Raw genomic sequence first — 17,902 nt, forward strand, 5'->3', positions numbered from 1 at the left:
AAGGGTAGGGTTGTGTTGGATGAGTTTGGTGGGTCCTCATACTGCATCCTAATGTTGTTGTCTTCCTAAACAAAAGCTACCTCAGTTATTCCCTTCTGTTATATGTCTACACAGATAAATAGGGTGAACCTGCTCTCTTGTACTATCTATAACTGTATAATTCATACACATCAACTATCAAATATTTTATTTATTATTATTATTTTTAATTTATTCTTAAAACCGAAATAGAGTTTATTAAATATCAAGTGCTCATAATTTTAACTCAGCATTCCATGGTAATACAAAACGTTAGAACTAAACATTCCCAAGGTGAGATTCAATAGAAAAAAATGTAGGTGTGCTTGGATTTGAGGACAATGTACTTTTCTAAAGGAAAAAGGTTTGGTCAACACTGGTGTTTACAGTGAGGAAGAAAAAGAGAGGAAAATAACAAATCTGACAACTGATACTTCTTTCGTTTCTAAATACAGCCAAAATGTTTTTAAAAAATGTCATTTTTATTAAAATACATGTTTCTTATTATTTTTTAATAAAAAATAACTTTAATTACAATAATTTATAAATAATAAATGTTGTAAGATTAAAAAAATAATAGAAATTAAAAATTCATCACTATTTTATTGAATTTGTTAATCAACTTTAAGTTTAAATTCACTTTTCAAAATCACCTTACAAAGTAAAATTTATATTTATTTATATAATATAAATTATTTTTATTTGCAGTTAATGTAAGATTTTTAATACATATATCTCAATCTATATATATTTCAAACGTAAGAAAAAATATTAATAAAATGTTAATGGATAGATTAAATAACTAGTAGAATAATATACTAAATAAATAACAAATTAAAATAAATTTTAATTTATGATTTTGATAAAATATTAAAAGATAATATTTAATTTAACTTCACATAATCACCTTAAACATGAGATTTATTTTAAGACTTTTCATCCTCTCCCTGTATTAATTAATCAAATCAAAGATTTTTTTATCATTAAAAAGCAATGTAAGTTGTTGACTAATTCAACATACTTTTTTAATATTATATGTATACTACATAGAGAAAAATGAAAATATACTATTAAAGGATAAATAATGACGTAAAGGATACGTGTGTTGAGTTTACACTGAGACAATAATTTTGTTTATTCTTAAGCGTATATTTTATACTTTTGGATAAGTCTTCAAAGTCATTTTATTAAATTTTTTATATATTTAAATTAATAAAATATTATGTGTTGATCAGATTCAGTCTAGTCTACATTTCAATTTAAACAAAGTGTATTATTAAGCAAAAAGAAGATAACTTTTTTTAACATACGTAAGTTTCTTCAAGCACAGCTTATTCAATAATATAATTTAACCTGCTTACATTGCGGTTATGGAAAACTTTTACTAGTAGATGTCACCCAGAGATATGGTTTCAACATTAGTTTTAGGGTGTAATTGATATAAAATGGAGTATTTTTTTAATCATGGTTTTGAATTTTTCCAACAAATAAATAATCATGTCAAAAAATTCATTACGTAAATAAACAAAAAATGATAACAATAATCAAACTCTTTAATTTATAAAAAAATAAAACGATTCAAATCTCAAAACTTAACCTATAGTCTACAAATTCATACTTAAAAGTTGTTCGTGGAAGGTTTTTTGAGAAAGCCAAAGTGTTGGTAGGAGGAAGGCACATATGTGTGGTAGCTTAGTTTAAAAGTAGGTTAATTTTAATTAGGAATAATTAAACTCTTAAACTATACAATTGATCACTTTTAAGGAATTGAGTTTTTTGCAATCACTTAATTTATGTTTAATTACTTAAGAGATTAAAATTTCAATAATTAAATGAATCCACGATATAATTTGAAAATAAATTATAAATTTGAGTGTTGTGAGGGGTTTCATTAAATCCAACCATAATATCCACCTATCAATTTACAAACTAGAATATACATATAAACTCTTCAACAATTTGTATAGAACTTCACTTTCCATCTTTTATTTTTTATTTTAATTGAAGAAAAGTATACATATGTACATTAAACTCTTTCTCGTGTTAGTCCTTTAATTAATTCATTATATACTTGAAATTAAAAATTCACTACTTGTAAATTTGATACACTTCCTAAAATACTTAATAGTGTTTAAAAAACATAAACCTTATGCTAAATTTGGAGTTAGGACTGAGATGATATTAAGAACGAAAATGGTAAAAAATTATACGATTATAAAAACTTACTTAAGTAGTTTTTATAACTTCTTAAGTGAGGCCTAGAACTCCCTCACATAACCAAAAAGACGAAACACTACGTAAAATAAATATATCTCGCTTAAGTGATATTTTATTTTAACTTTTAAATAAAAATTATAACTTCAGATCAAACTATTATTTATTGTATATTATACAGACTGAACCACAGTGCGAAAAAAATATATTAAAACTTTGAAAGTGAAACTTGACATTTTCTAAATGTCTTTATCACAAATTCTTTAAATCTTTAATTTACAAAGTTTATTTAGACCTCGCAAAGAGTAGTATTTATAATAAAGTAATTTATACTCATTTACTTAATAATTAATATTTAAATCATTGAGTGATCAATGCTATACATTCAACCTAGATGAATTAATACTTTATTTATTGCAGGAGAGGTGATTTAATAAGTTTCAACTCTAATTTCTCGTTCGTATTTCACCTACACACTTTACACATTTATTGTTTAACAAAATCACAAGCAAGTCATATTACTTTATTCCTTTAATATTTATTTTACTTGAATTATTGTTTAAGTGTATATACATTACGATATATATATTTTTATACTTGAATCTATATCTATTTTATTATTAAAATCTGAATAGATGGAGGCTTTTCACAGTTGATGTTGGAAAAGATGAAAGGAATCAAACGACGAAAGAAACAGATGAAGAGATATGTAAGTTTGTTTTTTTCACAAGGACTTTAATGTCATTTCAATTTTATATATATATTTTTTTAAAAAAGCTTCTTCTGTTTTTCAAAAAGTATTTATAATATCTGATAAAAAAAGATTATCTATACCACGAGGGCAAAGTCCATATAGAAAAATCCATTCAATTTTATACTTATAAGAAAATATCCATGTTCAAATTTATTTATTATTGTTAAATATTTCATAGTATTCTCTTTAATCAATTTAAATATAATCTCTTATTGTACCTTTACTTAACAAATTAAAAGACACGTGAATGTTAAATTAAATATAAAAAATCAATATTTTTTGTTAATTGAAAGCAAAACACACAACTTTAATGTTGAAAACATAAAAAATTACAAATGAAATTGTGAGCTTAATTAGAAAATCGAAGTTGTAATGATAAGAGAATAGGAAATACATTATTCGAGTGTAAATTTAAACAATACAGCATCCATAGCCAGTTATTCGTATTAAAAACATACTTATTTAATAAATAAAAAGTAAATTGATTAACCAAAAACGGAATTTATAAGCATATGTAATAAAGGCAGTAATGTTGGGAGGTGCATTGTTTGGTGATCCTATCTTTGCCCATCTAAATCTTATATTAATGGGTGAATTAAAGTACTCCACCCATTCCTCTCTCTCCATTTTGCATGGGAGGGACCGCATCATCCTTTATCTTTATTATTCTTCATCCAAACATGCCCCTCCACGCGCGTCTACTTTCGCAGCCAGTACTCTCCATAAATCTCAATTAATGCTACCTAAGTACAATTATTAGTCAATCATCGTCATCGTTATTCAGATTTAAAAACCCTTTTTTTTCTTAATTGCATCAAAAGTTCAGTGAACATTATCACTAACACTATTTCCCTTCATCCCATTCGAGGCAATTCGAACAAATAATCACGTAAAGCAAGATTAAAACGATGTCTTAATTATTACAAGAATCATAGATGAAGGGACAGTGGCTGTCCATTCAATAGTTTGACGTTGGGTTCTTAGTAAGCGATCGTTTCTGGGCATTTCTAATTTTGCATTTGGTCATTTTCAATCAAAAGGACAACGTTGTTTTGCATCAAATCGATGTTACAAATTTTTGGGGTAAATGAGAAAAAAAGAATGGAAAGGGGACGCGCAAGAGAAGAGAGTGGGAGAGTGAAGAAGTGAGTGTTAGTGGTCCTTGAAGGTTGGGTCGGGGCAGCTTTCTCCGCCGCTTGCCAAATTTCTCTTGTTCCAACCCAACCATGACATCACACACCAACTTCTTTATTTTCTTCTTATTGCCACTTCTCACTTCTCATCTTTCTCTGCACTCTGCACTCTGCGCTCTGCGCATGCTTCCAACCACATCTCGCCGCGCTCACTTAAGCCAACCCATCGCATATTAATTCATTTCTTTACGTAATATTTTTTTAATAAACAAAATTACAATTAAATTTTAATCTCTAAAACAAATAATATTTTTAATCATGAATTTAAATAATATATGTATTATATGATCAGACGACTAGGTGATAACCAATCAGACGAGATCATGAGAGGAGTTCGATCGACCAAACAATCTATCAATTACGAATCAAAAATAAATAACTCATCAATAGAAAGACTAAGAAGGAGAGAAAACCGAGCTTACATACTTTAGCACCAGTTATTTATAAATATCATGTTAAATTAAAATTATGAGTAAACATTGTTTAGAAGGTCTTGGACGGATTGTAATTAAGGATTCACTAATTTTGAATTCATCTCAAAACATATAAATAAAAATCAAAGATAAGAAAGTAAGTGAATTTATTTAATGTGAATTTGAAATTTTGTTCTGACCGATCAAATCAATTATTAATTTAAACATCGGATTGTCTTTAATAAATATTTCCAATAGTTTAAAACGTAAACAAATGAAGATTTGAAACTGAAGTACGGAAGTTTACCTAAACAAATTCAGAGTAAAGTGTGAGAGTGTATTTTATGAAAATCTCTATCCTATATCCCAAACAAAATGCGAAATAGTTTAGGAATCTTTAATCGGAATATTTAATGTTAGTTTATTACAGCACTTACTTATTTATAGGTGTGAGATAATAATTCTTTGTTAACATCTCTTATCATGGGTCCCTCCGCAATGTTAATATTATTCGTTTCCTAAGTTTCCATTACGATTTTGTGGTATTATACTTATGAGAGAATATACTTGGTTAGTTAATGTGAACAAACCGGTGGAGGGAATTCCACGATTCTTGCGCACACAAGAGTCTCCTATTCACCACCACATCTCTCTTAAACCTACTACAACATCATCCTTGAACAGGATCGTCGGGTCTTTGTCTTTACTTTAAATTATTAAAATACTTTTAATTTAAATTGATTTCAAAAACTCTTTTTTTAATACATGATTCTTTGTATTTTGTTTTATTGGATGAATCATTATTTTGTTAAACGATTTTTCATTCTCTCTCTTAATTGGTTGATTCGTTTATTTATATTTTATAAATACTTTTTTAACACAATTTTAATTACACAATTCTTTTTTAGTTTTGTTTAGATATCTATCACATGTTACGAAATATAAATCTTAACACTATTGAATTAATTTTATTTTTAGAACACATATTTAATTATTTATGTTCATTGCTAATATTTTTATTTATTATTTATTGTTTTTATCGTGTAAGCATTTAACTATCAATTTCAACACAAACTCTTAATTTATCAAGTAACTTAAAAAACGTTTATTTTTTCTCTTTTGTTTTAAGTTTTGTTTTATTTGAAGAATTTTATTTTTATTATGCAGTGTTTCGTTCTCTCTTTTTGCCCTCTTTTAATAAAAAAAAGATACAAGAAATAATTAATAAATAAAATAAACAGTATTTCCATTTTTTTTCTCCCACGATCAGTATCTCGATCTATTGGATAGGAAAGATTGTGGTACATAAGATTCTGTTAACTAGTACAATATTCTTTTGAGTATCGGTAGAAAGATAATTCCATTCCATTGAGTATTAATTATTTAAATGATATATTAAAAGTGAATGAGTAACACGTTTGATTAATGTTTGGATGAGTATTTTCGAATATATATTATAAAATAATATTTAATAATGGTAAATTTGTGTGTGTGTGCATGGAGAAGAAAAGAGTCCAGAAATGGCGGGGGGTAAAAGAAAGTGTGGGTTTGAAACTTGTAACTAGACGAGTGAGAAGCAGTCTATATGGATGGTAGGGTGGTCCATATCTTTATAAAAAAAAATAAAATAAAAAAACAACCTCTTTTGAGTGGTACGTACAGGTATATTTCTGGTTGCTACTTAGGACCATCCTAATCCTAGGGTTACTGCTTTTCCTTAACTAGGGAACCTACCCATGCAACCCCTAAACACTAAAACCATCCTCCTTTTATTAATTACACCATATCAACTGTGTCTCAGATTGAGACATCCCCAACATCACTATTATTTATTACATTCCTTTCTCTCCCTAATTAAACCATCCTTTTACTCTAACCATTTATTACCACTTCCTAATCTCTCTTTATCACAAAAAACAAAACAACAGGATACTACATTCTAATAATACAACATTAATCCTAATTAACTTCACTTACACAACCTATAATGCCTCACTAATTCGACTCGGCCATAATTTTTAACACATTTTCAAACTTTTATTGAGCTTTCTAAAACACGTATTTACGTATTTTCTTTACATTTCATAAATTAATTCTTATAGGATAGAGTGTATCATTTTTATTATAAAATGAATTCTAACAAAGTCACTGTTTAAAGTCTTATACTCTAAAGTATAAAAAAGGTTATGCTTTAACTTTATACAATTTTTTGACAAGTGATACGCGTTCGATAGTAATTATTTTTCAAAACTTTCTTCACATCAAAACGAAGATTTGCATGGAAATAATCTTATACATAATAAAACATGTATATATGTAACCGATTCTGTGTATTTTATATACGGGTAACAAATAATCGATTCTTTTATAATCGAATATATATAATTCGTAATAATATAAATAATTATTATTTTTATTATAGATATAATTTGGTCATTTTATAATTTTATTCATTAAAATAATTCTTTAATCATTCATATCAATTAATCTTTTACAAATATTTGTAAATTTTCTTTTCATTTTTCACCATTTTTCTCTTAATCCACAATCTTTTCCAAACAATTTCACTTTTACTTCCTTTTTTCTTAAATCTATTCAAATCCATCTTAAGTTTACTTTTAAAGAAATAATTGTTGAGAGATAGATTGACGAAAAAATATTAATTATTCTATGATGAGTCAAGTGAATTAAATAACTATCAAATTGATCCTTAAAATACTAAACTTTTTTAAACAGAAAAGATTAAATTTTTATTTGTTAGCTATAACTTTCGGTTGGATAATAAAATCTGCGTCCAATATTAATAAACTAATTTATATATAGATTAAAAATATTTTGAAAATTTACTTTTGTTATTATTTTCTTCTATTATGGCTCACTATTCAAACCAAATACATTTACAACCTAGGAAAACTTCCTAAATTATTTTTTGTCTTTTTTTAAAAAAAATTAAGTGATTTTGTGTTATGCATGATATTTTTTTAAGGAAAAATAATATTCCTCATAATTTTCTTACCTGTCTTTTTCTTCCCATATGCGTCATTTCCCGCGTTGTTATAATTGTCGGTTCAAGCATTAATCAACAATAGTAGCAGTTTTTATAAAATTTATTTTATCATCAGGAATTTATTTATTTCGTTTAGTGTCCATCATTAATTAATATTTTTTAGAGGTATATAATGAAAAAATAATAATATATTTTTAAAAGGCTTATTTTAGTACATACATTTCTTATATACACAACAATTATGACATAAAATAAGTATTCTTGAATAATTTTGAGATTTTATTTTCACACTTTTTTATAAGGGCTAGAAGACGTATGGACCTACAGACACACACACATAAATATATATATATATATATATATATATATATATATATATATATATATATATATATATATATATAATTAATGCAATCAAACTCAATTTGTGAGGTACAGAATTATAACAAACAAAACAAAATGTTTGGAGAAATTGAGGGATAAAATTAAAATAAAAAGACCTCTAGAAGGTATATAAGAATACATAAAAAAGAAAACTTTAATTAAACACATCAAATTTAAAATGTTGTTGTTTTTAAAGTTTGATAATTTTATCACACTTTTATCTTAAAATGCAATTTTTGTAAACTAGAAAAATTCATGTTTATAAATTAATTTATGCATAATGTGAAACTCTCAGTATACCATAAAAGGATACTTTAATTAATTAGTTTATATAATTTTTAATTCAAAGTAACACGTAATCTCAAAACTAATGCTTCTATATACTGTTTTTTTGTCAAATATTTTGAAGGAAACTGTCAACTTACTCGTATAAAAAATAATGACTATCAAAATCTTAGAATAATAATTCATGTGTATTTTTCTTTCTATTTTACTCGATCTTCTTATTTATATTTAATATATATGAAACTTAAATTCACTTATTCCTAACACATGTACGCATATTATTGTGTTCAATTTTTCCTTTGCATTTATTTAAATCATTTTAACTAATTAATATTTTTCAACAAACTGACTATTTGTTGATAATTATATATTTTCTAACTCATTTCTTAATACATATTTATTATCAATTAAAGTTTATTAAAATGATAAAATTACCTGTAACAGGTTGTTGAACAAGGTGAATATAATTTACCCAATTAGAAAATTTTCAAATTTTTTAGCTAATAATAAAAAGTTCGTTGAAATTTTATTTTATTTCCAGAGGTTTGGAGCACATTTTGAGAAGCTTTATTTATATGTATTTAGAAATATTTGCAGATGAATTTCCACGTTGAACCCACTTCCTTTGGCTTTGTCCCTGGAATATTGTGTTAAAATGTTTTTGCAGAAAACAAATTTAATCAAAGCTACCTTTTATTTTTATTCCAACAAACTCGTTTTCTTTTTATTTTTCTGCATTAAATTCCAACACGAAATCTATTTTTTCTAGTTGGACGGTTACTTCAGACAACATCATATTTTTCATATTATGATATTCGTTTGTTGGGTAATAAAATAAAATAATAGTTTTGAGAAAGAGATGGAAATGCAAGTAATAAGAAGTAAAACAAAACAACCGTCAGTGTTCGATTTTTATTGTGTTCTCCATCGTTAATTAATCAAACATAGTCAATTTTTTGTATTTTAAGTGTGTTATTTTATTAACCTGTTTAAAATGATAAATAATTTAATAAAAACTGTTGCAATGAAAATGTTTAAAATAATCATTGAAGTCCAAAAATGAAAGTATCTAGCTGGTGTCCAATGATAAGAATGACAGTGGCAACTGGTAATTCTTCTTTCAGACTCATTCAATGGTATTTACCAATAAAGACAAAAATTTCAACATTGAAAGAAAAAATATATTTTAGCATGTGCAGCTTTTTTCAACAAATTGAAATTCTTGCAAATTAAAAGAATAATTCGATAATCAACCCACATAAACAACACTACATGGATTATTTTAGTTATTTTAGTGATAAAATAAGAGCTTTAACTTTAATGTCTTCTTTTTTATCTATTTTATGTTTGGAAGATCCTCTATCATATCGAAGCATTGATAATCTAGAAAAACAAGAAGAAACATAAAAAAGTGAGAGTTTTTCATATATAGGGACACTAGGCGCCACCTCCTTATCATTAGGTGAGCATCGCTGAGTGTCTACATCTTGTCACTGGGTGAGCTACCATTGAGCATCCACGTTTTATCGTTGGATAAGCCACCACTAAGTATTCACATCTTGTCATTGAGCAAGCTCACTCCAGAGAGCAATTATGGTGTTTTCAAAGACCTTTACTAAGCAAGAAGCATTGTGTCCTGGGCGACAAGATGCAGATAGTGCAAGTTTTGACCTATTTCTTCTAGTTTCGTAAAGGGAGAAAGGTTTTTAGTGGTTTGGGGGCGTAATTTCACTATAAGGAAAGCTTAGAGGGCTACTTCGAGGGAACACTCCCTTCTTCCTCTTGGTTTCTCCATCTTTCTCCATGTTTTGTAAGCGTGGGGCTCTTCATTTCCATTGAGAGCCAAACCATCTTGGTAGAGATAGTTGTAGCTATTGAACTCTACTGTATATTGTGAATGCTTTAATTATATATATATATATATATATATATATATATATATATATAGATTCTATTAAATGCTATTTATTTTTTCCGCTCTTAATTTTGCATGTAATGGGGACGTTGTGGATTCATTAGATTTTGGGAACAACCTAGTAAAGCCTAAACTTGAAACAAGAAACCTAGTTGAGACTTGTATCTAGGGATGGAATATGGCTCATTTGTTGTCTTAAACCCTAAATCTTAATGTAGGTTTTGCTTGTTGAGTGATCAAGGGATTGATGCTTAATAGGAAAACCTAGGCATATCCCACATTTTACTTTCAAAAATAGAGACATGTGAGATGAAGCTCTAATTTACTTCATGTGATTCCCTAAAACTTAAAAATAATCTTTCATCTGAGATACTAACACTCTAACCATTTACGACATCAACAAATACAACTTATATTCAGATGTAAAAAAAAAAACAATTATAACTTATGCATGGAAAAATCAATTACAACAAAGAGTAACATCAATCGAATTTTATAAACTGATGTTATTCAACTATGAATTTCTACGAATTTCAAAATTCATTCAAATTTCTCAACTCTAATTTTAAAATATGACGACTAACAAAATTCTAAAATTAGAATTAAATTTTAACATTTGGTGAACAATTTTAAGAAATTAAATTTTGAAATGTAGTAATAACTTATATTCAACTAACAAATTTCAAAATGTAGTTTTATTTTCATATGGAGTATTAATCGGATTTCATAATCTATATAATTATCATAATCAGAGAACTAGATTTTAAAATTCAGAAAAAAAATTTAAAATCCAAATTTTGAAATCAAGTAGAGAAAAAATAAAATACAGAATTTGAATAGCGATTTTAAATATTCGAGTTTTGAAATATGATAATTAATAATCATTTTAAATGATTATCAATATGATATTCCTAATCATACGCTAATTTCCCTATTATTATTATTATTATATATCGTACTGTTAACAAATACATCATAAATTATATATTTTAAAATATTAAATGTCAAACAAAAAAATAGTCTCTACTTAAGTCTAAAAATTTCAAAATGGATTTATATTACGTAAGTTAACCCGCTCACTACAGGTTTCAATTAGGTTGAGCGAGAAATTTTTTAATCTTTTTAAATATCGATGGAAGTGAATCTCACTCACTTATATTAAAAATACGTTATTTTTTTATTACTTTACTAACAATCATGATTATATATAATCACTCTTAGTCAATACAACATTCACAACCACATATTTATCAAATATATAATAATATATCAATTTTAAGGATATATATTTTCTAAATATGATATAATATAATAGAAAAAATATAACATCTTAATAACATCACATTTACGTTGATACATTTACATACTAAATTTAAACTTCAAAATTGTTACAATAATTTATATTCAATTTATCATTGTTTTATGGTATAAAATATTCATTATATAAAACTATAATAATTATTTAATATTCATTATATATATATATATATATATATATATATATATATATATATATATATTTAATATTCATTTATTCAAATGTAATAATAGTTATATTATTTTACTGCTTAAAAAAATCCGTACGCATGAATTTATGTCTAGTCATAATTTATGCGTAAGGCCATCCTAAAATTGTAAAACTAATGTCTTAATGGGCCTTTCCTTTATTTTTATTTGTCAAAAAACTGCTTGGTATTTTGCATTTATGATCCCTTTATGTGTGTACTCTTTGAACTTGTTTCTAACTTATTTATCAATATAAATTTGTTTTGGAGTTGAATCAACAGTTCTTCTCAAGCTCTGTTGCAGCTCATTTTTAATTTTTTTGGTTGGGCCTATACTTTAATTGAAGAAAAGATAGAAACAACTCAACCCAAATCACTTCTTTTGTTTGGTTTATTTAATAACGAAAGTAAAGTAGACCTGTAATCACGCTTCATTTTCAACAGGATTCGTGTAGGAACTTATAACATATATAAATAGAATGCTAAAAACATCTAACATTACAAAATGTGGTAGGTCAGATTTTTAAAAAATAAATATGATAAAATATAGCAATTTACATGGCCATTTCTAAACAAATGATAGACAAAAAAAGGCTTACGAAGCATTATGTTGACTAACTAAAAAAGAATGTTTCCATGTGTGATTTATCAATAAATTAAACTATAAGAGATTGTTGTTGGCAATAAACTATTATAAAACCCAATAAATTTACTTGACAGTTGTAATTAAATAGTGATTTCAAAATATTTTATGCGATGTAGACTTTTTATTGAATAGAAAAATTGAAAGTGAAAGACAAATGGCAATTTATAGTCATTACGAATTAAATATGGCAATAACAGACAAAACACAGGATAACGATGAGTGGCTTTTACCAGGATTCAATTGGGGAACAGACATCATTATGTGAACACTTATCAAGCATGCTGATGTTAATTTTCATCATCAATCACTATATTAAGTTTTTTTTTAATCTACTTAACGTGAAATAAAACATTGTCGTTATTCTGTTCTTTTCTTCACCTTGCTTACAGTAGTTAGAAGAATTAAAAAAAAAAAAAAAAAACTATGGCAACATTGTCATGTTTCAGATTAAGCCTTTTTCTTACTTGACGTACAAAAGTTATAATATTGTCCCTTTTCCCTTTTCCTTCATTGTTACATTTGTGCAAGGTGGCATGTCGACAGAATCAATCAGACGAGCATGTTTCAGTTGTTCGCAAATAGCAAGTAGTTGGAGGGTCAACCTATTTGTTCAATTATCATGTCTCCATCGAGCATACATGTTTTTTGGTCGTTTGACCAGTATTATGGAAACTCCAACTTTGCCAAAGCTCTTTCTTTCCACTTCTTCATCATTGATTGGAAAGGGTGATTCTTTCCTTTTTGGTGAAAAGCATTGATGATTATGTTGCCTGTACCATGGCTATTTTCTATAGCCATTTCACCATGCTTTCATAAATAAGCTAACACACATACCAAATGTCCCACAACCCAAGTTCCTTATCCAAGCAAGATACAAAAACCCAAGGACGGTGAAGGTGAAGGTGAAGGTGAAGGTTTTGCATTTCTCAAAACTTTTGTTGAAAAGCAAGAAATAGAAAAAGAATCCACAGTCCTCAGTAAAGAAACAAATTATATTCCCATAGATTAACCTCCATCGAAGTTATTCCCATCATATATAACACAACCGTTGAATATATTCAATACTCAATATCATTCAATAATCAAGATAACCTAATTTGCAAGAAAGATATTTAAGTATATATATCCATCCTCCTCATCATCATCTTTCTTGCATTCAAAGCTATTTGATGCTCTACCATAAAAGAAATTTTATCCTCGTGTTGAACCTTCCATGAACCCACCTGGAACGAGTTGCTGAACTCGATAAATTTGGCTCATCTTAGGAACTTGGAAAATTAAAGGCCAACCGTTCTTTCACAGCATTCAACTACCTTGAACTCTTGCATGGGAGCTTGCATTGAACGATCAGAAACTTATATTCGTCAATGAAACTACAGCAAGAGAAACAATACCAAGATTCAATTATTTTCCAGGAAAATACATTTTATTTATGCTCGGGATCAATTACGGGGTATTTCCTGAAGAAAACATGCATTTTCTAGGGAATAAATTTATGCGGCATGCCTTGACAAATAAAAGTTGAATACTCTAGGAATATGCCAATCAAAAGCACAAATATGACCGTGGATAAAGACCAACGAATCATAACTAACTGAGCAAGACGAAGTTTACATGCAGAAGAGAATTATGCAGCATATAACAAATAAGAGATCTTCATAGCCAGAAGGGAATGGTGCTAGTATTGGCCAGCTTGTTCATAAACTTCACACCAAGAAATAAAACAAAAGAATCCTACGCTTATAAGAATTTTTAAGCAGATTGACTTCAAAGAGAAAAAATCAAGCATCTAAACTTATTACTGTGCGGCCACCACAATCTGACAAGTTAACAACACTTAACAGCGTCCAGCATCAGAAAACAGAAAAGGCCATACAGATGCAATAGCCCCTTGCTTCCAACAGTTATTTTTAGAAGAAAATCTAATATATAGTCAACCACGTGAACTTTATTTCATACTTCACTCGGACAAGTAAAATTTTTTATCAGAAATGGTATTTTGGAACCTAAAAAATTAAAAATTACAAAAGAAGCTAGGCATGTCTTGCCACTACACTACATGGATACGAGGAAGTTGGAGTTGTGTCATTGAAAACATAAACACTGATTTTGTCTTAGGTACACTACATAACCACTTTTGTCATATGTCCTTCTCTTGGAATGTCATCCATTCTATGGACATGAGCAAAATTACTGATGACCTAAGTGTCAATCATACAACAGATATGAAGTGAGAAAAGGAAAGAGGTTCCATGCACCCACTCAAATTAAACGACCCGTTTCTCTTTGGTTATTTCCAACAAAATAGGTGGTGAATATTAACATTGCTAACTTCTAGCCAGAGCATGAAGGCATCAAATCTAAGTACCTATTTCACACCATTGAATTTGCAGGTCGTAGCTGAATCAAATAGACATGATCACAAGAAGCACAAAAAGGTGACGTACCCAATAATTTACTGCCAATTCTTCCACAGTGGAACAATCTGTCTTCAAGGGTTCTCAACTGATGTAGTTGTAATTCGTAATTGTCTTGTCCGTTCTTGCTCTCCATTCCTCTTCCAGAAAGCCCTTCTCCACCAAACTTCAAACCCTCTTTGAATATTTGGGCAATCTTCACCGGAATTCAAGAAACGATCAAACCAAGCAAGCAAAATATCCTGTTGCCAGGAGAGTGGCAGAGTAAGAATAGTGTTACTAAGACCATCCTCAATTAGGTGCCTATCAAGCCCCTTGGATGCCCTCCTCATCCAACCAAAGTCATCATAAAAGGGCACCAACCAAGTTTTTAGAAGCAAACACCTGACATCTTTAGAAGCCAACAACTGTCCTTTCCCAATCCCAACAAACAACCTTGCTGTAACTCTGCTAACCTCAAACCTGTGAACTGCTGGCACCTTAGAATGAGCTTCAGCCAAATCTGCTTGAGAGGCCCATGTTTTCAGGAAATCCTCAGCAATCTGTCTGTCAACTAAAATATCCAAAATCCAATGCAGATTGTCTGCTTGTCTTGCAATTTGACTCACATCCTGCAAATGCGAACCCGCAGCCTGCAAAAAGTGGTCACGAAGTAACTGCAGACAGTCATCACATGCTAAGTACAGCGACTCCTTCCGAAGATCATTCTGAGAAGAATTTTCATGCAGCATCTTCGACACTAACCCTTTCATCTCACGCCGGGCCTTCTCATCCTTACCTTCAAGAACCACACGAATAAGCTTAAGAAGAACCTCCTCGTTATCACTCCCCTCTTCATTTCCATTGGCAGCAGCATCAGTTGAAACCCTCTTCAAAACCTCCCCTGCGCCAACCGCTTCAAGACGAAGCTCAGAAAGGAGCGATGCCACCTTCTCTTCCTCATCCTCGGCCCAAGGTGCCGCTTCCAGGTACTCCAAACAAGACAAAACCCCAGCATCAAACCCAATGGCAGCTGAAACCTAAGAAAAAACCACACAAAAAAACCAACTGGTTCAGCCCCACAAAACCCTAAACCAGGCAAATTCCAAACACGCACAAAAGTAAAAAACAGCAAGGAACGAGATAAGGAATGCACTGGCGTAATAAATAGCCAAACCCATAACCTAAACAGCAGAATTTTCATCCATCAACTGTTCACATACGAAATTCAAACTTTTCCTACTGCCCAAACCTAACCCCACGGCATCATTTAATTATCATCCACTATCCATCCAATAAAACAGAACAATCACTGAACTGTTCCATCCCAAAAGAATAATCCATTTTGTTTAGAATATGAGATTAAAAGCAGTTCAGATAGAACTCTTGCCCTAACGCACTAACTACCAAGACGCACACTTTAAGAACAAATCCCAGATGGCGTCAACCTAAAAATGCAGCCAAATTAATGTATGTACAAAATAACAAAACCCCCAAAAAAACGGCGTTACCTTTAAGATACCGAGAACTCTGGAGACATCCTCTCTCATGAGCTTCTTCCTAAGATCCTTACAATACATCAACCTCAAGGTCTCGATGTAAACCTCCACATCGTCGCAATCGGCGATTTCAACTTCGTAGGGAACCGGCGAGCGCTGCTGCTGCTGCTTGGTCCAGCGATCGGAGAGCTTCACCGAGAAGAACCTACTGTGCGCGACGAGGATTTGGCGATGCACGTTCATGGAGACACTGATTCCGTCTTTGGAGCTGAGCGTGAGCTTGATATCGCTGGAAGCGGCATCGTTGAACTGGTTCCCGGGGCTGCGGGACCCCAAGAGGTCCGAAATCCGCTGCATCATGAGGGCGTGGCGATCGAGAATCTGGGGTTTGTGCAGCGACGACGCAGCGGCGGCGGCGGCGACGGTGGTGGGCGGGATGTGGGTGGTGGGCCTGTGGTGGACATCGGGCTCGCTGGCCATCATTTCGAAGAGCGTGGGGCTGGATCGGGTCTTGTCTGGCGGGGGGGACATTGGGTTCAAAAGGCCCGCGGTGAGGGCGGAGTTAAACTTGGAGAAGCTGGAGGGGAAGTCGTGGGGCTGTGGCTGGGAGGGGTGGTGGCCGTTGGCGGTGGGGGAGGAGTGGGTGAAGTCCATTATGGGGGAGAAGCGCCCCGGGGAGAAGCGGATCGTGTGGGTGGAGGGTGATTCGGGCAATGCAGGTGGTTCGGGTTCGGGTTGGGGCTTGGATGGGGTTTGGGAACATATAGGGGATTGTGGAGTGCGACGATGAGGAATCGTTTGGGTGTGGTTTGGAGAAGCGGCAGCGGAGATTGTCGTTTCTCGATACTTGCGTCGTTTGGGCTTGGTGGGCTGGTTTTGAAGTTTGAGGAAAGTTGTTGTAGTTGTCGCTGCCATCCAATGTTGGCGTTGTTGTTATTGTATTGTTGTTGTGGTAATCACTAATCACACTGCTACTACTGCTACTCCTAACACTACTAATCTGTGTTGTGCCCTGTTTTTGTTCTTGTCCTTTAGCGCATCGCAGAAGAAATAAGAGAGAGAGAGTGGCGCATGGTTTAATAAATGGCGGTGGAAACGAGACGTGTGAGATGGGAATGGGATAAAAAAGACACGCCAACACCCACACCCACACACCCATTAATACCTGAAAGATACATATATTTCTTTTTTCCAACTGGATTTCACCATTTTTATTTCCTTTTCTCCTTCCATTTGCTGTTTGGTGGGTACATTCACATGCGCAAGCGCAACTCACATTCAAAACTCAACCCAACAAACATCATATCTTACTGGTAGATGCCTGTTCTATTGTCCCTCTATACTTTCATTAATCCCATCAAAATTAACATTTTACGCTAATATCCCACATTCACACCACTTCGCTTCCATCGTTAATTATTTTATGCCTCCTCCGCTTCAACTACGCTTAGCCTGCAACATTATGTATAAATTAATTTTTATTTTATTTTATTTTAAATAAATTTGTTCGAGCAAATCTTTATCTAAAAATAGAAAATGCTTTTAAAATGTGCACATCTGCTTGTGTTGAGTCCGAAGGTCCATGGAGTTGAACTAATGATGGTGTCGATATTTGGCAGAGAGCTAATTACTCTGTTTTTTTATGGTCAGCTTTTCTTTTCGTGAAAGGAAAA

General features: G+C 30.6%; 1 protein-coding gene across 1 annotated transcript; it reads right to left on the reverse strand.

Moving 5' to 3' along the window:
• Positions 1-13,308: 13,308 nt before the first annotated feature.
• On the reverse strand, positions 13,309-17,606 carry LOC124839904 (BTB/POZ domain-containing protein). Its single transcript, XM_047315838.2, has 3 exons — positions 16,242-17,606; positions 14,782-15,770; positions 13,309-13,707 (listed from the first exon to the last, which is right to left on the reverse strand). The coding sequence occupies exons 1-2, from the start codon at positions 17,142-17,144 to the stop codon at positions 14,826-14,828; spliced, it is 1,848 nt and encodes a 615-aa protein (XP_047171794.2). The 5' UTR covers positions 17,145-17,606; the 3' UTR covers positions 13,309-13,707; positions 14,782-14,825.
• Positions 17,607-17,902: the final 296 nt, after the last annotated feature.

Source organism: Vigna umbellata, chromosome 1 (genome assembly GCF_029865625.1).
Source record: "Vigna umbellata cultivar VRB3 chromosome 1, Vumbellata_1.0, whole genome shotgun sequence".
NCBI lineage: Eukaryota > Viridiplantae > Streptophyta > Magnoliopsida > Fabales > Fabaceae > Vigna > Vigna umbellata.